General features: G+C 37.2%; 3 protein-coding genes and 1 pseudogene across 12 annotated transcripts; all 4 read right to left on the bottom strand.

The window, feature by feature from the left end:
• Positions 1 to 5,649: 5,649 nt before the first annotated feature.
• On the bottom strand, positions 5,650 to 7,004 carry LOC125210352 (ankyrin repeat and SOCS box protein 13-like). The gene is made up of 7 exons (XM_048109912.1): positions 6,874 to 7,004; positions 6,740 to 6,790; positions 6,493 to 6,666; positions 6,273 to 6,404; positions 6,053 to 6,192; positions 5,855 to 5,941; positions 5,650 to 5,676 (listed from the first exon to the last, which is right to left on the bottom strand). The coding sequence occupies exons 1-7, from the start codon at positions 6,893 to 6,895 to the stop codon at positions 5,650 to 5,652; spliced, it is 633 nt and encodes a 210-aa protein (XP_047965869.1). The 5' UTR covers positions 6,896 to 7,004.
• A 1,838-nt stretch (positions 7,005 to 8,842) lies between these two features.
• LOC125210351 lies at positions 8,843 to 9,614 on the bottom strand (annotated as a pseudogene).
• Positions 9,615 to 10,148: 534 nt separating this feature from the next.
• Positions 10,149 to 15,232, bottom strand: LOC125209851 (ankyrin-1-like). 8 transcript variants are annotated; one of them, XR_007174351.1, is made up of 14 exons: positions 15,060 to 15,232; positions 14,925 to 14,991; positions 14,675 to 14,848; positions 14,455 to 14,586; positions 14,235 to 14,374; positions 14,037 to 14,123; positions 13,790 to 13,915; positions 13,447 to 13,626; positions 13,281 to 13,382; positions 12,483 to 12,577; positions 12,140 to 12,271; positions 11,955 to 12,094; positions 11,621 to 11,706; positions 11,488 to 11,499 (listed from the first exon to the last, which is right to left on the bottom strand). XR_007174351.1 is itself a non-coding variant. In XM_048109427.1 (13 exons), the coding sequence occupies exons 1-13, from the start codon at positions 15,084 to 15,086 to the stop codon at positions 10,450 to 10,452; spliced, it is 1,278 nt and encodes a 425-aa protein (XP_047965384.1). In that variant the 5' UTR covers positions 15,087 to 15,212; the 3' UTR covers positions 10,149 to 10,449. The 8 variants fall into 8 exon arrangements, 4 of the variants coding, with proteins under 4 accessions (XP_047965384.1, XP_047965385.1, XP_047965388.1 ...); XR_007174352.1 differs by having other exon boundaries at positions 12,203 to 12,271; XR_007174353.1 differs by having other exon boundaries at positions 12,203 to 12,271; positions 12,404 to 12,577; positions 15,060 to 15,230.
• Positions 15,233 to 15,659: 427 nt separating this feature from the next.
• Positions 15,660 to 18,383, bottom strand: LOC125212300 (poly [ADP-ribose] polymerase tankyrase-1-like). 3 transcript variants are annotated; one of them, XM_048112425.1, is made up of 12 exons: positions 18,175 to 18,383; positions 18,053 to 18,097; positions 17,797 to 17,970; positions 17,577 to 17,708; positions 17,367 to 17,506; positions 17,062 to 17,157; positions 16,809 to 16,928; positions 16,509 to 16,661; positions 16,339 to 16,440; positions 16,091 to 16,267; positions 15,949 to 16,016; positions 15,660 to 15,872 (listed from the first exon to the last, which is right to left on the bottom strand). In XM_048112425.1, the coding sequence occupies exons 1-12, from the start codon at positions 18,320 to 18,322 to the stop codon at positions 15,779 to 15,781; spliced, it is 1,449 nt and encodes a 482-aa protein (XP_047968382.1). In that variant the 5' UTR covers positions 18,323 to 18,383; the 3' UTR covers positions 15,660 to 15,778. The 3 variants fall into 3 exon arrangements, with proteins under 3 accessions (XP_047968382.1, XP_047968381.1, XP_047968383.1); XM_048112424.1 differs by having other exon boundaries at positions 18,053 to 18,103; positions 18,175 to 18,382; XM_048112426.1 differs by having other exon boundaries at positions 17,866 to 17,970; positions 18,053 to 18,103; positions 18,175 to 18,382.
• Positions 18,384 to 22,689: the final 4,306 nt, after the last annotated feature.

Below are 22,689 nucleotides of genomic sequence, written 5' to 3'. Positions count from 1 at the left end.
GGGGAATCTCCATGCAAATCCCCCAGGGGGAGGTCTCTCCGCCCAGCCATGTTCGGGACCCCTCTCCTGAACCTTACCATCAACAAACACATTGCGCAATACATCCTCCTTCTCAAAATGGAGGATGATTTCTGGAAACAAAAGGCTGCACTTAGATGGCTATCGGATGGGGACAAGAACACCAAGTTCTACCAAAGCTGGGTAAAGCAAAAAAGAACTCGTCTCCATATTCATGCCATTCGAGTAAACCGAGGGATAACTCACGAGCCCCCGGGAGACAAAATCGGGTGTTCGATATTTCCGAGAAGCACCCCCGGGACGGGTTCCCCACCATTTTCTTCCAATCATCCGGCCGGTTGGCCGATGTGGTCGAAGGCGCAGTTTTTGGGAGCATATCTTCCTCAAAGCCACCAACCCGGCGCCCCTTCCCCCCAAAAAAAAAGCCCCCGAAACAGGGGCGGACTTCCTAAACCGAAGTGGAACAAGATCACCTAAGATAATCACCGCGACTCCCCCTTTCTCCCTCGCCTCTCCAATAAAAGGGGTTCGTAAAAAGGTAGAGCTCCATGAAAAGTCTTTTTAAAAAGGGAAATGTTCCAGAGTTTCCAAGCTACCCCCCCCCAAATTTTGGGTTAACGACATGGCCCAAAAGCATATGATCGGGTTCAATGCTTTCTCTTAAAGTTCTCGGGAAAGGGGGTTTCCCCCGATTTGGATCAATCAATTGAGAGATGTATGATCGTGTTGGTTCTCTATCTTAATCAATGGGGTCCCTCTGGGGTTTCTTAAAAGACCCGAGGATCAAAGGGATCCATCTCCTCCCCTTTGTTCCACCCTGAGTATCCTTAAGATCGCTCGAAAACCTCATTTTTGGGGAAAAAAAGGAGCGGCATTCAAATCCACGGGGGATGTGAGGAAATTGCCCCCTTTGCCTATCCCGACGATATCCTTTTTTTACTGGGCCAATGCGAACGCAATGCGGCTCCCGGGGCGAGTCTCAACAACAAAGGCCCGGGGCGGATCAACTCGATAAAAGTAACCACATTGCCGATCTGAAGGTTTTGGGGCCCTCAATCCAAAATGAAGGCGGCTTTGAAGGTACTTTCCCATTCCTCTATTTGGGTGTCCCGAACGAGGACACAAAGGGACGACATGTTCATTTTTTGGGGAAAGATTGCGGGGAGGTGGATGGGCCCATAGACATTTTTCCTTCGGAGGCTCACTTTTTTAAAAATTACCCTCGAGGCCATTCCTCTTCATATTTTCCCAAAGCTAGGCCCAACAAGTGGACCCCTTTAAAGTCGCTAGAGAACAACTTTGGGGGGTTTTGGGGGACGAGTGAACAGAGAGGGACTCAGGGATCTGGGGGATTTCCTCCCAACATCAATCTGGGATCGAAAATTTGCAGATGCCGTCACAAAGAGGTCCTCTTCAAGCCTCAAAACGTGATGTGGCAAGTTCAAATGCACGTCCGAAACCTCATCAGCAACGGACGCATCGGTCCCAAACAATGGAAAGGAGTCATCTTGGCCTTCCCGATTCCAAACCAGATCAGGGGACAACTTTCAGTTCGGCCGCCCAAGCAAATCAAATGGAACCCTCCTGACCTCCATGGATAAAGTTAAACACGAAGGGGTCATACAAAATGAACTCAGGATGGGCATGTGGGGGAGGCATCGTCAGGGGCCATCAAGGAGAATTCTTAACAGCTTTCTCCACACCCCTAACGGCCAAGTCTGGATTAGAAGCTGACCTCTTAACTATTCAACGGGGTCTAACAATTGCAAAAGAATTGGGAGATAGCATCTGGGTGGAATCGGACGCCTTGCAAGCTACTGCCCTCATCAACTCGACGAATAAGGGCCCAGCCCACACAAGACACATCCTGGCAAGCATCACCCTCTTCCGTCGATCGTGTTCGTCCAAATTTACCACCATTCCAAAGGAAGGCAACACGGCCGCAGCCCACCTCGCCTCGTTGAGCGATACCCCAAGCTTTTTTCGTAGATTGGAAGTTGGCTCCATCTCTAGGCTTCTTAGAGCCATCATCTGTCTCGAACAACGTGGAGTGCCTTACGTCAGTTTTGAAGATACAGAGACCTGAGTTCGTCCACAGTCTTAATGATTAGTTTCATCTTACCTTAGAGTATGTGGGTATCGATCCCTACTCAGTAGGCTTGTCCCCTATCTACTCTTTAGCGTAATTAGTCTTTTGTACCTCCCGCCACTTTTGGGCTAATTTGTAACCTCTATGTTTGTGGATATGTACAGGTTGAGGGTCTGCCTAACCCTCCGCCATGAAGGCGTTTTCATGGAAAAAAAAAAAAAAAAAAACTCTATCTAACACTTCATATAACAAATTCTGTCAAAATTTGTGCATTAGTAACTAAAACTATGTAAGTACAATGTTGATTAAGCTGGTGCATTTTTTTCATGTTTAGTTTTTTTGCAATCTAAAATGATGGCTATAAAATATGGTTACCTTAAATAAAACCCTTTGGCCAGTATCTAATCCAATTTTATGTTTTGCATAGCCTCTCAAATTTTGTAGCACAAGCCTCCTTTCTTCCACCATATTGTAGTACATGTTGATGTTAGGACCTTTTCGGCCGCCTTTCTCAATTTTATAGTACTCCCTCAATCTTTCAAGAGAAAATATTATACTATTTATATTAATGTGAGAATGTGTGACATCTTTTGTGGGGCAAATTAAAAGATAAAGTGTGATATCTACTATGAGAGGGAGGGAGCAATATAATTGGGCATTCTGGTGATGAAAAAATCAACATGGGTATGCAACGTATTATTTACTCATTTTTATAATTGGGTGATGGAAAAAACCTACATGGCTATGTTACGTTTTATTATCTTTTGATTTTTATTATTGTTATAGTAATATGTTAAAAAGTGTGAATTGTTATCCTTTGTACTCCAGTATATATGTAAATGCATTAGGAATGGAACTTTTTCATGAAAGACTTTTATCTTCAACACATTTTTATACTATGTTGAAATATAAGTTCGTTAACTAAATTTTTAATCATATAATTTTTCTGTTTATGTAATTTAAAATGCATATAAGTATTTTTTTTAACAGATGTGGATAAATCCGTTGAAAGTCGTATTCTTATAAGTGATGTTGTTCATGGTGAACAAAATTCATAATATTGTGAATGAGTGATGGGAGTAATTTCGTTTCGTCAACTTTAAATTGAGACGACGGTAAATTTTTTTCACTCTTTATTTTGAATATCATTAACTTTGTAAATGCATATTTAAATGTCATTTTTTAACGAAAGACTTGCCAAAATCCTTTTTTATGCATTGGCATATAAGCTTAACTAAATATTTAATCATTTTTTTATGTAATTGGGTATGCAAGTATGCAAATACTATAATTTCTTTTTACCATACAAGTGTCAGAAATTTTTGTGATATAAAAATTACATGTATATTTGGATAACTATGATCATCACTGGATTGGCTCGAAATGTTATTTTATTTTTTATTTTTTCTTTTCTTTTGTATTTTATTTTTATTTTATAATTGTTAATATTATTTGATCCAAGGTTGCCATTCAAATTTCAACGACGAATATTTCCTTCTGGCCATGTCGTATATAATGACGATTAACAAAAGTCAAGGTCAATGTGTCTCTCATGTTGGATTATTTTTGAAAAAGTCAGTCTTCAGTTCACATAAATTGTATATTGATGTATCAAGAGTCACAAGTCGCACATTTTCTTTTATTTGTATATCTTATATCTTATTCTTACTAATCCATACTCTTTGATCCATAGTCGCACTGCACATCTCCTCTTTGTCATTTGTTTTATTTTATTTTACTCAACTCATATCAGAAATTAAAATTGTATAAAAACGTTGGCCGAATATGAAATGTTTCATTTAAAGTGGGTTGAGAGAAGTACATTTCTCTTTTGTTATTATTTATAATAATTTTAATTGTTTATAGTGTTATGAATACTTATTGTAATTAACACATATCCTTAATTATGAACATCATTAATATTCTCTTTATCCTCTTTTTTTAATCCTCTTTTTAAAATCTACTTACCTTAGAATTTATCTTCATTATTTGAAAATTTTATTTCCCGTGCATAGCACGGGTGATAACACTAGTAGAGTAAAAGAGAAGGAAGTGTGTCATCTTCAATGGAACGGAGGAAGTACTATATTCATGTGTATATATATTGAGTTAAAGAGGGTAATTAAATTATAAAAATCATTACTTAATATTTATACAAATGAAACGAAGAAGTAAACAAAATTAACTAGTAATAAAGTAAAAAAAATTACTCTTGCTTAGCATATGGATAAAGAACATGAGCCCCAGCTTTCAAGATTTGAACACAAAAAATTAGTCACTGTTTAGGTTGTGATTCGAACAAAAAAAAAGAACATAAGCCTCAGCTTTCAAGATTCGAACACAAAAAAATTAGTCACTGTTTAGATTGTGATTCGAACACAAAAAATTCAAGATTCGAACCCAAAAAAATTAAGTCTTTAGGTTGTGATTCAAACACAAAAATACAAAAAAATCGAACACAAAAAAATTAGTCACTGTTTAGGTTGTGATTCGAAAAAAAAAGAACATGAGCCACAACTTTCAAGATTCGATGTGATTCGAACACAAAAAAAAAAAGAACATGAACCACAACTTTCAAGATTCGAACACAAAAAAAATTAGTCTTCAAGATCTGTTTAGGTTGTGATTCGAACACACACTAAAAGAGAACATGAGTCCCATCTTTCAAAATTCGATGTGATTCTTACACACACACACACAAAAAAACATGAGCCACAACTTTCAAGATTCGAACACAAGATTCGAACACAAAAAAATTAGTCTTCAAGATCTGTTTATGTTGTGATTCGAATGCAAAAAAAAGAACATGAACCCCAGCTTTCAAGATTCGATGTGAATGAGCCAGAACTTTCAAGATTCGAACACAAAAAAATTAGTCACTGTTTAGGTTATTAAAAATCACACAGAAGCGCCAGCTCAGGGTTGCCAACCAACTACGCTATATCATGCGTATTATCTTTTCTATTAATATAATCTACAATAGAATACAACTCAAAATCTCAATTTATATGTCGGGGCTGCTCATCTGACTCAACCAAACAAAGTAATCAAACAAACTAACTCTGCCACCAAAAACCAAAACATAATTAGTTTCAAGAATTGTTTTAGTAAAAACATTAGAATTAGAGTAGTTACCTAAATGCACGACCGGTTTCCATGCTGTAAGGATCCAACGAGAAGGCAAGGCATGCCATGAGGAATTTCTTCACAAAACACAATCATTAAACGTTAGATGACGAATTGATATGTAGTTTGAAGATCACATTAATACCTTGACTATCTCATTAGCCATTTCTCCTTCATGGTAAGGGACTGGCAAGTCTGGCTTGAGTCTAATGCATTTCTGAGCATCAAACAGAGCATGATTGCGTAGACCCATGCGTGCTTCACACGAGCTTCGCTTTAATACCCACATGGGGTTTGATGGATCAAGCTGTGTGGCCTACGCATCACATAACACATGGCCAAGGATGAGATGAACAACTCACTAAGAAGAAGAAATGCTTACCATTCTGTGGTTTACGATGGAATGGTTGTATTCCTTAGCAGATTCTCTTTCTCTTCTCCATCTGCAACACATGTGATGTGAGAGAGAGAGAGAGCGAGAAAGAGGGGGGGAAATTAGTTTCAAACCTTTGTTTTAAATTTAGTGCATAATTTATCAACGGACATCCCCCAATCTCAAAACAACGACATGGCTAACAGAAAGTTACACAAGACAGATATTTCCATTTCACAAAAACATACCTCAAGAAGCAAATTTAGGCATTCAAATGAGCAAGACTTGACTGCACATACAAGAGGGGTGTCGGCAACTGCATAATAATAAGCTGGCTGCAAAATGGAAAGCAGCAAAGGGATCATTCTCACCAGATTATATCATAAGCGAGTACAATAAAGATATTCATAACTATCATCGACAAAGGGATTAATCTCGTGGCCCACATTTGCGCCACGAGACAAGAGACCCTTGGCAGCCTCAACATTTCCACGAGAAACAGCAATCTGCAAAGGTGTTCCATCTACAGAATCTGCATCTACAACAGCACCTTCTATCAGCAACAATTCCACAAGCTCCATCTTATCTGGAACCAAACCACTGGATTAGAGCTTATAACACCAACAGCACAGTCTTTCACAGCATTACAACTACAAAACCACTGACTGTTTAGAACTGCAAAGTGCAACGGAGTGAATCCCTCAACATTTGCAAGACTAATTTTAGCACCCTGTTTGATGAGAAACTCCACAATTTTGACATTTTCCCCTTTGACAGCTTCTACCAGAGGAGTATCCCCTGAATCAGTATTCAATCCTCAGATCAAACATTACAATCCTCAGATCAAATTGACTCAAAATAGCATGAATATATGAGGGGAGAGAACTCTTGTAAGTCGAGGCATCTATATGAACTTGGACGTCCTCAATCAAGAATTTGCAAATATCAAAATGTCCAATTCCAGCCGCGTGATGCAAGACAGTCCGGCCAGTGGAAAACTCGTTGTATTCATCGCAAATTTTGCGGAATCCCAACTCATCATCAACCTTTTTCCTAATTGCTGCGAAACTAAAAGCATTACAAGAATCCGACATAAAAAACACAGTAATCGGAAATCAAGAAAAAGACTTCACCCCTAAGTTGTACAAGGTCTCCATTAGCAACATCTTGAAAAATCGCTGAACCTGTCATTTTACCAACTCTAAAATTGAATCAAGAAGAGATATGGCGCAATAAATTGAAACAGAAAGGGAGCTAAACAAGTTACCAATTTCAGAAATAGAAGCCATGGCATTCAAATTCTTAGAGAATTCAATTTTAACCGCTCCACCTTATTTATATAGACTGCCGCCAATATTGGGGAAGCATTGCAATCACTTCTTCATGTGATTGTTTAGCAGCTGATCATTTGAATAAACTTAGATGCATTTGAATAAAATAACATCTTTCTAAAATAAAAACAAAACAAATATAAATGCTTTGGGGATAATTTTATGTATCCATAGTTTTAATTATAATTTTATGAAATGATGCGACAATTTGATTTTTTTTTTATTCTTTACGTACTTACTTAATAGCATAAAATTTATCAATTAAATAATAATTTTTAAAACCTACATATTTTGTACGAGAAAGAGCTCATATGATTTTTAAAATATAAAATTAAAAATGATTGCTCTTAAAAATATAATTTACTATTTTATTTATAAAAGTTACTCTATTTCTTTATAAATTAAAGTTATTATATATTACATAAATTTATAATTCTTATGAGTGAAAGTTAATATTTTTTACTAATAAAAGTTATTCTTCTTACTAATAAAATTTATTATTTTAATACTCCATCCGTCCAAAAAAAATAGGGCAATTGGTATATGATACGAGTTTTAATGTAGAATTGAGAAAGAAAAAAAAGTAATAGAGAATGAGAAAAAGTAAGTGAGATATAATGTTAGGGAAATAATGCGTAGGGTTATTATCTTTTGAAAATTTTCCATAAATGAATATGCTCTATTTTTTGTGGACGACCAAAAATGGTAAATGTGCCCTATTTTTTATGGACGGAGCGAGTAAGAATTAAAAAAAGTAGAATTTTAAAAACTAAATAGTTAAAATAAAAATTATGAAATTCTTAAAAAAATATGTAAACTCAGTCAGTAATGTCTAAATAAGAGAAATGATTTTTAATTTAATAAGAAATGAAATCCTATTAAAATGACTATTTAGCCCCTATTGTGGCATTGCCATAGTGTCAAAAATCATTTCTCTTATTTTTTATACTTAAGAAAGAGCAAATTTAAAAGTAATTTGTTTAATATAATAGGATATCAAACAAAAAAATATATATATTGATAAACAATCCTCTTAGGAGACAAATCCTACGAGGTCTTACATTAAATTACAGTCCTTAAACTAGATTTATAAAAAACATCTCTAAACTTAATCAAAAAGCAAAAAGCAGAAAAAGAAATAATTGTAACTTTGTCTCAAGCATCTTCCATTATACCTACAAAGAATAAACATTGTTGTCAAACCCATGGAAACATTACTTCCAAAAGTCGGAATTACATTTGAGCGCTGATATTACAAATTTGCATATTCAAGCACAGTGCAAATTTCAAGTATTTCTGACACATGACATTTTCAGCTCGTTTTCGTTCATAATCTTTATATTGTTACCCATTATAAGGATGAAAAAAGTAAGAGAGAATAAAGTAGGTGTGGAAAAATGTGTTGACTTTTACTGAAAAGAGAAAAAGAGAAATGACTTTATTACTATGGAACGTACCAAAATGACAAAATGACTCTATTACTAATTTACTATGGAACGGAGGGAGTAGTAAATTATCGTTTTCGCCCCCTAAACGATGTCAAATGACTAATTTCAAGCACAATGTGAAATTCAAGTATCGTGCGAATTTCAAGTCATTCTGACACAAGACATTTTCAGACCATTCCATTCATTTCAACGAACAAGAAAGCGACATTTCTCTAGTTCGACAAAACATAAGGAAAAGGGCTTTTAAAAGAGCGGATATTACACAAGATCAAAATTTCAAAATTGTGTGAACTTATTCATCACCACAACCACATTCAAAGCATTGGAGACTAATCTTTGGCAAAAAATGCAAGTGTAAAAAATCAACAAACTAAGTCCAAATAGATATGTGCAGGTCTGATACACTAAAAAATTTAGTACATTGAGTCAGCTTAAGTGGCAACAGCTTCATGGTGGTCTATAAATCAACCACTGCAGTTAACGTCGGGTCGGATTTCTCGAACTTGGCCTGTGTTGACAGCACCTCCACAGAGTCTAGGATCTTCGTCGTGCATGCCACGATCTCGATCAGATGTGTCGCCACCGTCACAGCTGGGGTGCGTCCCGGAACTCCCCGCGGTGCCAAAACTCGGTGTCCATCATGCCTTTGAGCGTCTCGGCTGCGGCCTTCGCGTCCGCGATGTGTATCTCGATGTACACAGATGACTTCATCGTCCGAAGCCCGGCCGCGACCTCCTTTAGGGCTAAGCCGCACTCGAAGCTGATATTCGTGCATAAGTCTTGGATCTTCATCCGGAGCTCCATTGGCGTCTGCACATCCGCGACGAGGTAGCTGCTGTGCCCTTCAATCTTGTAGGCGCATTCCTGGGTAGCCGACCCGATCACGAGGTATTGGTCCCATGGGTGACAGCACCGGAACTTCTTGTGCCTTGGCTCCCACCGCAAGAAAGTACTTACCCACGGTGTACTCGAATACGCCCATGACGGTCGTGATGGTCAATAATCCGTCGACGCCCGATGCTTGGAAGAAGACACCGTAGTAAATCATCTTTTTCGCATGAATTACTCTCCTCGGATCTTCCTTGACTAGTTTGTAGCCTTCTTCTCCGATCGCTCTCCAAAGTAGTAAATCATCTTTTTCGGGAACGATGTTAGAAGGCTAATTTCAAGTGTCGTGCGAATTTCAAGCATTTCAAGTACCGTGCGAATTTCAACTCATTCTTACACATGACATTTTCAGTCCGTTTTCGGTCATCTTTCTTACATAATTAACCATTCTAGGGACGAAAATGACGTAAGTAGCAAAGATTTCAAAATGAATGGCTAATTTTAAGTATCGTGCGAATTTCAAGTCATTCCGACACATGACATTTTCAGCCCGTTTTCGGTCATCGTCCTTACATTATTAACTATTCTAAGGACGAAAATGTAAGTAGCAAAGATCTCAAAATCAATGGCTAATTTCAAGCATCGTGCGAATTTCAAGCATTTCAAACTTCAAACATCGTGCAAATTTCAAGTCATTCTGACACATGACATTTTCAGAAGAGGGTTTTCAAATTAGCTTACCAATTTCAGAAGTACAACTCATGGTGATCAACTTCTCAGAGAAATGTGATTACTCTCTTAATTGCTCCACCTTGTTTATCGATTGCCACCAAAAATGTTCAAGGAATTCTTACCATTTGTGATTTTACCAAAAAGTGGTCTCGTCGGTTTTATGTAAATGGTTCGAATTTGATAGAGAGAGAACCCCCCAGCCATTTGAAATATATATGTATATATATTATATTCAAATATAAGTTAAAAAAGTTACATGCAGCAGAGCTGGTTTGCTTATGCGGCTACTAGCCTAGAGGTAGGCAGTTCGATTCTATTGTGCGGCAGTGTTTCAGTTTCTTTTTTTGCCTATCGAAAAGTTGCAGTGTTTCAGGTTTTTTTTTCCTATTGAAAAGTTGCACATTGAAAATTGAGTAATATTATCTACTCCAAGAAATGGGGAAACTCTACAGCGTTAATCATCACAGCTAAAACTCAAAATCTCTTCGGCGCTGCTCATCTGACTCAACCAAGCAAAGTAGTAACTCTGCAACCAAAAACCAAAACACCTATTATCGCTTTCACAAATTCTACTGTATATTTTGGTAACCAAAAAAATGAAGAATATTACCTAAATGCATGACACTTTTTTCTTTTGTAAGGATCCAACGAGAAGGCGAGCCCTGCCTTGAGGAATTTCTTCACAAAAACACAACATTAAACGTTAGATTACAAATGCATACCACTGATGCAGATATAGAGTTTGACGATCACCTTGAATATCTCATTTGCTGCAGCAGCATCGTCTCCTCTGTGGTAAGGGACGGGGCAGTCTGGCTTGAGCCTAAAGCATTGCTGAGCATCTAACAGAGCATTAATGCTTTTATGCGTGCGTGCTTCCCACATGCTTCGCGCCGATACCCAGGTGGCATTAGATGGATCAAGATGAGAAGCCTGCGCATCACATATAGTATTACTTACTACATGGCTGCCAACTCATGAGGAAGAAGACAAGTTTACCATTCTATAATGAAAGATTGTTCGGTAGTAATTCTTATTGCCCGCATCAAGCAACCCTCGGAAGTCTATTGCACTCAAGCGCTTTGTCAATTTCTCCTCACTCTGCAAGATATGTGATGAGAAATCAAAGTGTTGTTGAGTTGTGATACAATGACAGAGTAGTTTCAGACCATTTTTTTATATTCTTCAGAATGAGTGTACTCGATTATGCCATCAACAGTCCAATTCGGATAATGTGCAAGCTGTTCAGTCACTGGAAACAAAACCTCCACAGCTGCACAATTATGCACCAAAGCAGCTTCCTCAATCGGTCTATGTATATCCTGAAAGTCGTCATTAGCAATACAAATAAGTTTCCTGTTGATAACATCAGGATGAAACAACAAGATCCAAAGAAGGTAATAAACAAAGAGAAACATAGAAATTAACTTTGTCAGATGAATTTGGATCTCCTTTAGCTTTAAGCAAATACTTTAGAAATTTTGTGTCGCCTTCTTTTGCAGCACATTGCATAGGACTTAATCCAGCAACATAAAAATTTGGGTCTGCTTTACCCTGCAAAGGATTTCCATTTGATTAAATGCACTAAACATGGAATAATTTATCACAAAACAACATACTTCTATCTCTAACAGAAAATTAAACAAGACAGGCATTTCCATTTCACCAAGTATACCTCAAGCAGCAATTTCAGGCATTCAAATGAACGAGACTTGACTGCACATACAAGAGGGTTGTCCACAACTGCACAAGAAAATTTGTCTGCAAAATGGAAAGCAGCAAAGGGATTGATCTCACAAGATTATATATTCATAAGTTAATACAGTAAGCCAAAGGATCATATTAGTGTGTTTGGCTAAACAAATCAATCACTTATCCACATGCAAAAAATTAATGATTTAAGACTATTTCTCAAACCCCAAGTGAAACCAGTTAAAGTTATTACAAGAAACAAAACAAACAATAATTTAAACCAGCAAAAAGTGCAACTGAAAGTTTTGCTTGCCCACGTTTGCGCCATGAGACAAGAGAGACTTGACAGCCTCAGCATTTCCACGAGAAGCAGCAACTTGTAAAGGTGTTCCGTCTACAGAATCTGTCTCTATATGAGCACCTTTTATCCGCAACAATTCCACAAGCTCCTTATTATCTGATACAAAACCAATCAATTAGAGCTTAAAACACTACTACTGACTGTTTAGAGCTGCATAGTGCAACAGAGTGAATCCCTCAATATTTGGATGACTAATTTCAGCACCATATTTGACGAGAAACTCCACAATTTTGACATGTCCCCTTTTGGCAGCTGCTGCCAGAGGAGTATCCCCTAAATCAGTTTATGGTGTTAGTATACAAGAATCACATCAAAGTTAATAAGAGTATTAAGCACTGCTTTTTTTTTCAAATTAGTATAAATATCCAAAGAAGAAGCGAGAGAGCAGAGAGAGGGAGAGAGAACTCTTGTAAGTCAAGACATCAATATCAACTCTGACGTTGTTTATCAAGAATTTGCAAACATCAAAATGTCCGATTCCAACCGCGTGATGCAAGACACTCCGGCCAGTGGAGAAATCACTGTATTCATCGCAAATTTTCCGGAACACCCACTCATCACCAAACTTGTTTCTAATTGCTGCGAAATCAAGAATCAGACATTCAAAAAATTAAGAACACGTAAATCAACAAAAAGGTCTAGAATTGACAAGAAAAAAAGCCTTAACCCTTAAGTTGGTAAAGGTCTCCACTTTCACCAGTTTCGATAATCGATGCAACGGCAAAATGAGTTCTTGAAGCCCCACACATACACACACATGGATCATGAAGTATACACGAAGAGGGTTTTCAAATTAGCCTACAAATTTCAGAAGAAGAATCCATGGCGCTCAATTTCTTAGAAATCTGTGCTTCTATTTTAACCGCAACTAGAAAATTAAATTTAAATTTATTATTTTAAAAAGTACTATTATACTATTAATAATAATAAGTACTATTAAAAAAATCAAGTTCTCATGCATGGGATAAGACATTCTTTACTATCAAGGGGAATGGTGGTTAAGTTATTCTTCTATTTCTATCTAGCATGAATGAATGTATGTACTTAGAGAGATTTGGTAAGTAATGATCTTTGCAGTCATAATCAAACTTATGGTATTCTTATTATTGTTTCATTTCTGAGCATCAAACAGAGCATGATTGCGTAGACCCATGCGATCTTCGCACGAGCTTCATTTTAATACCCACGTAGGGTTTGATGGTTCAAGCTGTGTAGCCCACACATCACATAACACATGGCCAAGGATGAGATGAACAATTCACTAAGAAGAAGAAAAGCTTACCATTCTATAGTTTACGATGGAATGGTTGTATTCCTTATTGCTCGCATCCTGCTCCCCTCTGAGGTCTAATACTGCCAGGCAGATTCTCATTCTCTTCTCCATCTGCAACACATGTTATGTGAGAGAGAGAGACAGAGACAGAGAGAGAGGAACATTAGTTTCAAACCTTTGTTTTAAATTCTTCAGAATGAATTACGCACCAAAATTCTTCAGAATGAGTGTACTCGATTATGCCATCAACAGTCCAATTTGGATAATGTGGAAGCCGTGCAGTCACTGGAAACAAAATATCCACAGCTGCACGATTAAGCACCATAGCAGCATCCTCAATAGGTTTAATAATATCCTGTGAGTCGTCATTATCAATACAATAAGTGTCCAGTTGAAAACATTAATCTACAAGATTAAACGACGGTTCATTGGTTTTAAAGAAGGATGCCTGCAACAAGAGAGGCTGAAGATATCACAAGTAGAAAATGAATCATAGCAAAGTAAACATAGAATTTAACTGATTGAAATGCATTTGGATCTGCTTTAGCTTCAAGCAAACACTTAAGAAATTTTTTATCGCCTTCTTTTGCAGCAGATGCCAATGGACTAAAACCAGTGTAATACAAATTTGGGTTTGCACCAGCCTGCAAAGAGAAAGCAACATGTAGTGCATAATTTATCAACGGACATCCCCCAATCTCAAAACAACGACATGGCTAACAGAAAGTTACACAAGACAGATATTTCCATTTCACAAAAACATACCTCAAGAAGCAAATTTAGGCATTCAAATGAGCAAGACTTGACTGCACATACAAGAGGGGTGTCGGCAACTGCATAATAATAAGCTGGCTGCAAAATGGAAAGCAGCAAAGGGATCATTCTCACCAGATTATATCATAAGCGAGTACAATAAAGATATTCATAACTATCATCGACAAAGGGATTAATCTCGTGGCCCACATTTGCGCCACGAGACAAGAGACCCTTGGCAGCCTCAACATTTCCACGAGAAACAGCAATCTGCAAAGGTGTTCCATCTACAGAATCTGCATCTACAACAGCACCTTCTATCAGCAACAATTCCACAAGCTCCATCTTATCTGGAACCAAACCACTGGATTAGAGCTTATAACACCAACAGCACAGTCTTTCACAGCATTACAACTACAAAACCACTGACTGTTTAGAACTGCAAAGTGCAACGGAGTGAATCCCTCAACATTTGCAAGACTAATTTTAGCACCCTGTTTGATGAGAAACTCCACAATTTTGACATGTCCCCCTTTGACAGCTTCTACCAGAGGAGTATCCCCTGAATCAGTATTCAATCCTCAGATCAAACATTACAATCCTCAGATCAAATTGACTCAAAATAGCATGAATATATGAGGGGAGAGAACTCTTGTAAGTCGAGGCATCTATATGAACTTTGACGTCCTCTATCAAGAATCTGCAAATCTTCAAATGTCCGATTCCAGCCGCGTGATGCAACACAGTCTGGCCAGTCGAGAAATCGCAGTATTCATCGCAAATTTGCCGAAACTCCCACCCATCATCAACCTTTTTTCTAATTGCTGCGATATTAAATGTACTATTAGAATCAGACATTCAAAAAAACCAACAATCGGAAATCAAGAAAAAAGACTTCACCCCTAAGTTGTTTAAGGTCTCCATTAGCAACAGCTTGGAAAATCGCAGAACCTGCCGTTTTTACCAACTGTAAAATTGAATCAAGAAGAGATATGGCGCAAGAAATTGAAACAGAACGGGAGCTAAGCAAGTTACCATTTTCAGAATTTGAAGCCATGACATTCAAATTCTTAAGAGAAATTCAATTTTAACCGCTCCACCTTATTTATAGAGTGCCGCCAAAATTGGGCAGGAGATCGTTTAGCAGCGTTTTATTTTTTTTCTTTTGTAGCAAAATGCCCAAAACTATTATTCCAATGCCAATAAAACAAAAATTATACGTACTATACAACTATAAAGATGCATTTGAAAAAAATTCCTCTTTCTAAAATAAAAACAAAACAAATATAAGTGCTTTGTCCATAATTAGCAGTGAACGGGAGGTTCTAGAATTCTTATGTTGGAGGGTCCAAACTACTAACTATTAACGTTTTTGAGATATTTTTGTGCAAATGTCGTCGTTGTGACATTGACAATAGAAATAGAAGATGTGAGAGAGATATGCACATCAAGAGAGAAACAAGAGGATAAGTATTTTGAAATCATACAATATTTTTTCAATAATATTTTGCGCAATTGCTTGAGCAAAATCATTGTGTGGGGCAGGCGGGATCAGACACCATAGCATGAAGTGGAAGTTTTGATGCGGAAAGAACCGGAAGCTAGGAAAACAACAGGTGGTTGTACGGAGGAAAGTAGAACAAATATTTGAGTGCATACATTTTGAATTTAGTATCTCAAATTTGATTCAGTTGGCAACAAATATTTGCAGTGGAATATGAATCAAATGTACTACATGAGTGTGACAAGAATTACTATGATCTAAAATTGGGGAAACAATACAAGTCCATAATCTCGTGGGGGCTGCTCATCTGACACAACAAGGCAAAGCAATCAAACATAGTAAATCTGTCAACAAAAAACACAACACTATAAGTATTTTAGTAACAAAGAAATGAAACAATATTAGAATTTGTATAGATACCCCAATGCAAAACAGGCTTCGTTGTCGTGAGGATCTAACGAGAAGGCAAGGCCTGCCAAGAGGAATTTCTTCACAAACACACGCATTAACTGTTAGATGCTGAATTGATACCAGTGATGCAGATATGGAGTTTGATGATCACCTTGAATATCTCATTCGCTGCAGCAGCATTGTTTAGATGAATGGGGTCGGTGAGGTCTGGCTTGAGTCTAAACCATTTCAGAGCATCTATAACTGCATAATTGCCTAAACCCAAGTGCGCTTCCCACAAGCTTCGCTTTGATATCAATGTGGGGTTAGATGGATCAAGATGACTAGCCTACGCATAACGCATCACATATATTATTTACAGACGAGATGATCAACTCACTTAGAAGAACAAAAGTTTACCATTTTATATTTCATCATTGCCTGCTCGTATTCCTTGTTGCTCGCGTCATGCATGCCTCCGAGCTTTAGTTCAGTCAACCCCATTGTCAGTTTCTCCACACTCTGCAAGAGATGTGATGAGAGAGAGAGTGAGAGAGGAAGGTTGATACAATGTAAAAGTAGTTTCAGACCATTGTTCTAAAGTCTTCTGAATCAATGTACTCGATTATGCCATCGACAGTCCAGTTTGGATAATGTGCAATTCGTTCAGTCACTGGAAACAAAATCTCCACAGCTGCACGATTATGCACAATAGCAGCTTCCTCAATAGGTTTAAAGATATCCTGTCATATCAATACAAATCGAGATATTAGGACAGAACGCACCAAATTTATATTCTTTGAGTCGTGAAAAGACACGAGAATTAGTTGGTTTCAAATAAGGATGTCTGAAGATATCACAGGTAAATAAAGGGAAACAGAGAAATTAACTAAGGAATTTGGATCTGATCCAGCTTCAAGTAAACGCTTGAGAAATTTTGTGTCGCCTTCTTTTGCAGCAGATGTTAAAGGACTTGACCCACCGCAATACAAATTTGGGTCCGCACCAACCTGCAAAGAGAAAGTACTTCTTAACCGATATGATAACACTTGAAAAGCAATTCAAGAAACCTGTAAATGAGGAACAGAGCTAAAGAAACCTGAGATATTTCCTTTCGAGTATTTCCATTTCACAAAAGCATACCTCAAGCAGCATATTCAGGCATTCAAATGCGCGAGATGAGCGAGACTTGACTGCACATACAAGAGGGGTGTCCAAAACTTCAAGATAAAAATTGGGCTACAAAATGGAAAGCAGCAAAGGGTATTATCTCACAAGATTATATTAAGTCAAAGGATCAGATCATTGTGATTAGCTAAAGAACCAAACTTCACATGCTATACAAATCAAAAGTTTAACAATTATATTCGTCATCGTATAAGACAGAAAAACTGCTGGACTAATAACAAACAATGATTTAAACAAGACTGAAGGTTGCGGTTGCCCACATCCGCGCTAAGAAACAAGAGAACCCGGACAGCCTCAACATTTCCACGAGAAATAGCAATTTGTAAAGGTGTTCCATGTGAAGAATCTACTTCTACTAAAGCACCTCCCACCAGCAACATGTCCACAAGCTCCATATTATCTGAAACAACACCAATTAATTTGAGAATATAACACTATTAGCAAAGTGCTACAACCACAAAAGCAGTGACCTTTTAGAAGTGCATGGTGCAACGGAGAAACTCCCGCAATATTTGGAAGACTAATATCAGCACCATGTTTGATGAGAAGCTCCACAATTTTGACATGTCCCCTTTTGGCAGCTTCTGCCAGAGGAGTAACCCCTGAATCAGTTTGATTGTGTCAGTATACAAGAATCATAGTAAGTGTGAAATTAATAAGAGTATTAAGAAGAAGCGAGAAAGAGAGAACTCTTGTAAGTCAAGGCATCTGTATAAACTTTGACGTTGTTAATCAAGAATTTGCAAATCTCAAAATGACCAATTTCAGCGGCGTGATGCAAGACATTCCGGCCAGTGGAGAAGTCACTATATTCATCGCATATTTTTCGGAACTCCCACTCATCATCAACCTTTTTTCTGATTGCTGAGAAATTAAAAAAGTAGTAGTATCAGAAAAAAGCGAGAATGCAGAAATCAAGAAATAAGAAGAAAGAAGAAGACTTCACCCTTAAGTTGGTTAAGGTGTCCATAAGCAGCAGCCTCAATAATCGCTGCACCTGCCATTTTTACCGATTGTAAAATGAGTTTGGTGATAATTGAAACAGAAAGGGTTTTGTAATCAACTTACCAATTTCAGAAGTAGAACCCATGGCGTTCAACCTGATTACTACTAATTCTTTAACCAAATCCACCAAAAATCGTGATAATTTCTCTTCTTCCTCTGTTTTGATTAATATGATCAAGAACCACGCACGCAAGTGTGATATGCAGGTCATGAGCGTGTTGGAGATACAGTAGTAAAAAAAATCGGAATTAGTGCTCACAACTTTTATGGTGGAGTAAATTCATCTTGCCCACTTTATCTATTTTGCATTTATTTCTTTCAAGAAATTTGTTTCTGCACTTCTTTAAACAACCATTTAGTTGATCACTCTTATTTTTTCCTTTTTTATTTATTTATTTTCTTTTTATTAATGTTTTATTCAAGTTTTAAATAAAATATTCATATCAGAAAATTAATCAATTGCAAGAGTGTAATGTCTGTCCATTCATTCCCTAAGTGTTGAGTGTAACGCCGGCCTAGAGATGTCAAGTGGACCGGGCCGGCCCAGCTCAACCCGGGCCCACCGAGGCCCAGGCCCATGTCTGAGGCGGGCTGGGCTGGGCAGGGGTGGGCTGGGCTGGGCTTTATTTCAATTTTGTGTATTTGTATTTTTAAAATATCGTAAATGTATTATACGCAAAAATAAAACATATAACTTGTATTTATATCTCATTAACTAAATCTAAATTTAAATAATGTGTTTAAGTTCATTTTATTGACTTTGTATTAACAATATTTTTCATATTTTTTATTCTATTTAAAAGAAAGTGTATAATTAAAGGAATAACTAATATTGTTAGTTTTGTTAGTAGATAATGACACATGAGTTGATGTTGCATTTTATAATTACAAGTATACGAACCTAACAAATTTAAAAAAATTTATAATTATTCATCAAATATCAAGGTTTGAACACGTAATATTCTTAAAGTTAAACTTCAAAACCATCTTTTTTACCTCTTAGATAAAAAAAATATATAAGAAAAAAATTAGATATTATCGAATGGTGAATGAAAAATAGTTGTTTGTCGTTTTGAGTAACAAACGTTTCAATAATCTGTAGTCTTCAAATAAAAGTTCATCAATGTTTTACAACGAGATAAAAACAAAGTTTCAAATAACAACTAATCGTTGGACTTCACAAGGGACCGTGCCACGCCGGGCAGCCACGTGAGCTCGCACCAGACAACCGCATTGCACGCCTATGGACTTTCTACACGAAAGAATAGACCACGTCTAAATACTTTTTTACATCAAATCAAGACAAGAGTTTATGTGGAAATACTATCTATATACTCAAACGTCTCAAAATTCAACAAAAACAATCACAACAATCTTATAACTAAACACAAAATCTATCACTATAAGATTAACAATAACTAATGCCGATAAACTGAAATAATCAATATATAAAAAGTCAATATCCAATCTACTAATAAATTTTCACTTTAAATGGTTAATAGTAAGTAGTAATTTTCTTGATTACATTGTTCGGATCTCATGGGCTTGGCTTGGGCCTGCCCAACCTATTCGGCACAAGGTTCGCTCTTAGTCTCATTTATATTTGCATATAGTTTGGTCTTCACTATGTTGTTAGCCAACTTTAAAATTGTGATTTAATTCAAACAACACTATCAAAAACTTTAATAATACTGGTATGCCTTGAATGGTTCGATACATATGGGTGTATTTATAGCTTTTGAGTGGTTTGTCAGTTGCTCTACTTTGTCGACATGATTTGATTTGATATCGACCCTGACTGGAATATGGTTTATGTTTCAGATTCGTTATATGAGAAAATTAAAGTTGTGAAGGTTATGTCATGTCATGTTTTATTTTGAGAAATGTCTATCAGTTTGTTTAGCAATGGAAGTATCCCTACTAGACCTATTCCAATAGAATTTGGGGTTGACTAGGGAGTGAGTCCCTATTCAGGCTAGTATACATCGATGGGGATCATGAGCCATCTTTTGGGTCGGGCAGTCCAGTGGTCGAGTTTGTGGCCACATTTTCGTTTCACAAGATGTTGTTGATAATTTTGATGATGGGATAGGGAGGGGAGTGATCCTACTATGCATGATGATAGTAATCGAATTTGGGTACTAGTAAGGGTGAGTCCCTATTTGGACTAGTGTACATGATGTAGACCGTGAGTCATCGAATGTGTCGGCCGATTTTGTTTTCGTGAAAGAACAATTATGACAATGGCTCAAATAACTTAAGGAGAAATGGTCGTGTTTTTGAAATTATGTGGAAAAAGACTTGATGATGACTCGAAAGTTTATGCTTATGAAATAATTTTAGTGTGTCAAAGCTTTTCAAGGTTAAAATCTTGAGTTCACTCAATGGTGACATGACATAAGTGTTGTATACTAAAATGATTTGGCATAAGTCCACTGGGTTTATCAAGTACTCAGTCCTGCATGGATTTTACCTATGTGCAGGTTGAGCTGTGACGAGCACGGTGAGTGTTGAGCATGAAAGTGAAGAAGATGACAAATAGTTCTGAATATATATGTCTTCATACATAATATTATTGATAAGACTAATTTCATGCATTGGTTATGGGGTAAAATTATGTGATTTCATGGGTCTAACAAGGTTTTATGAGCCAGATGTGTAGAGAAAACGCTAGCCCCAGGAAGAAGATGAAGATTTCCGGGGAGAAGAAGCTAGCGGGAAAGTTAAGTAGAAAAAGGAGGAGTCACTAGACTGAGGAGCATCAAATCATAGGGCAAAATGGAGATTACAGGAACAGTCTGGAAGCTCCGTCCACTATAAATAAGAGCATGCGCTTGACATGAGCATCATCACTTTCAGCTCTTAGCTTAGTTTTCACATCTCTACACACACACTCACGGGGAATTTGGTGCGGGGGTTCACATTTCAGTTCGATAGTGTCGCAACACCGTCTCTACGGAGGCGAAGAAACAATCATCTTTTGCTTTTCTGTTTACTTCTCGTACTCGCCGAGTCCTCGCTGTTCGAGGCTCGGCTCTGTTTCGTTATCATCGTTGAATACTTCATATTTTGCAATGGATGTCGCTACTTTTATTTCGTTTGTTTTATTGTGGCGTTGTTGGTTTGATTTGCCGATTATTGTTGGTTGATTTGAGTTTGGAGTTGGTTTATAAGAAATTTGTTGTTGATCGGTTGAATCTACGTACACTTGTGAGGATCGGAGATGGAAATAATGTTTGGTTGTTGTGGATGGCTTGGATCCGGAGTGGATTAAGCGTCCCGTGGATGGATCTGCTTGTGTTCACTTGATTTTGTTGTTTAAATTCTGCATCCTTGTTTGCCTCGTCTAGTAGTAGTAGATCTGCTTTAGCTTCATTTCTATCGGTTTAATTTCGTTTACTTTGCTTCGATCTTCGTTTTGCTTTGTTTTAACTGGTTGTTTTGTGATAAATATTGGAGAAGATGATGTCGCTGTTAGTTAGTCCTTTAGTTAGTTATTTTGCAGCTTTTCAGTCGTACTATGCTGTTTTGGTGAATGGTCCCCACGTTTAGCTTTTCCCAAGTCTAGGTTAGCTTAGGAAGCTGTCTGCTTAGTCCAGTAATTGTCTCGCTCTATTTCGGTTAATATGCATGCTTTTATGTCTCTGCCTAGATCGAGCTGTTAGAGTAGAATATTTCATTTACCAAGTCTAGGAATTAAAGCTCAACCCCAAAAATTGCGTGGCAGCAGCCAAAAATAGTTCCCAAGTCTTCGAACATGTTTACTTGCGCATTCATCTCTGTGGATTCGATCCCTACTTCCCTGTACTAGTTTTTCTTAGCTAAAGTGGGTTGAGGGTTTATTGAAGGGGGAGTTAAGGTAGTGATTGTGTGCCCAACGACAGGTAGCTCAAGATTCTCTGAGTTCCTAGACCCAGTGTCTAGCGGATTTTCTGGATCGAGGGTTTTTTTAATTTTGAACACTCTTTCGCTGACCATTAAACTTTCAGCACTTCAATTATTCTTCTCCCGTACGCTTCCGCTAAACAATGTTTTTTTATTTTTATTTTTTTTATTTCATGTATTGTTAAGATGATATTAATTTTGAGTTGTTGATCATCAAAATGATACTCTGATTTTATTCCAGCTATTCACATTTATTTCGAACTATGGTCGATTCGCGCCCTTTTTCCCCGCTTCTTTAATCCCCCCATAGTCACGATCAATCGTGTTTTATATTCTTAAAAAATGCAGTCGTGACACTTAATCCTAACACTTTATTTCTCTCCAAGAGTTTTGTGATGGAGAATATAAGCTTATTTTGAATTGTGAATGTAAGCTCTTTTGTAGAGTCTTGGCAAACACTTTGCATGAGAAAATAATGTTATTGATCTTAACGAAATTTGCTCTTGCATATTCAAGAATTCATTTTTTTCAACCTTCTTCATTTCTTTTATGTACTTTTGTAACACTTTGAATTCCATAGGCCATTTTAAACTCGCATCAAAGAAAATAAATATTGGAGTGTTCAAACGTGCATTAATGATAAATTGGAATACAAATTAGTCGCTGGAAATGCTGCATACAAATTCTCATTAT

The sequence above is a fragment of the Salvia hispanica genome, chromosome 3 (genome assembly GCF_023119035.1).
Source record: "Salvia hispanica cultivar TCC Black 2014 chromosome 3, UniMelb_Shisp_WGS_1.0, whole genome shotgun sequence".
In the NCBI taxonomy this organism is placed as follows: Eukaryota; Viridiplantae; Streptophyta; class Magnoliopsida; order Lamiales; family Lamiaceae; genus Salvia; species Salvia hispanica.
Note: the sequence above shows the minus strand (reverse complement) of the source record. Positions and strands in the feature narration are given on the sequence as shown.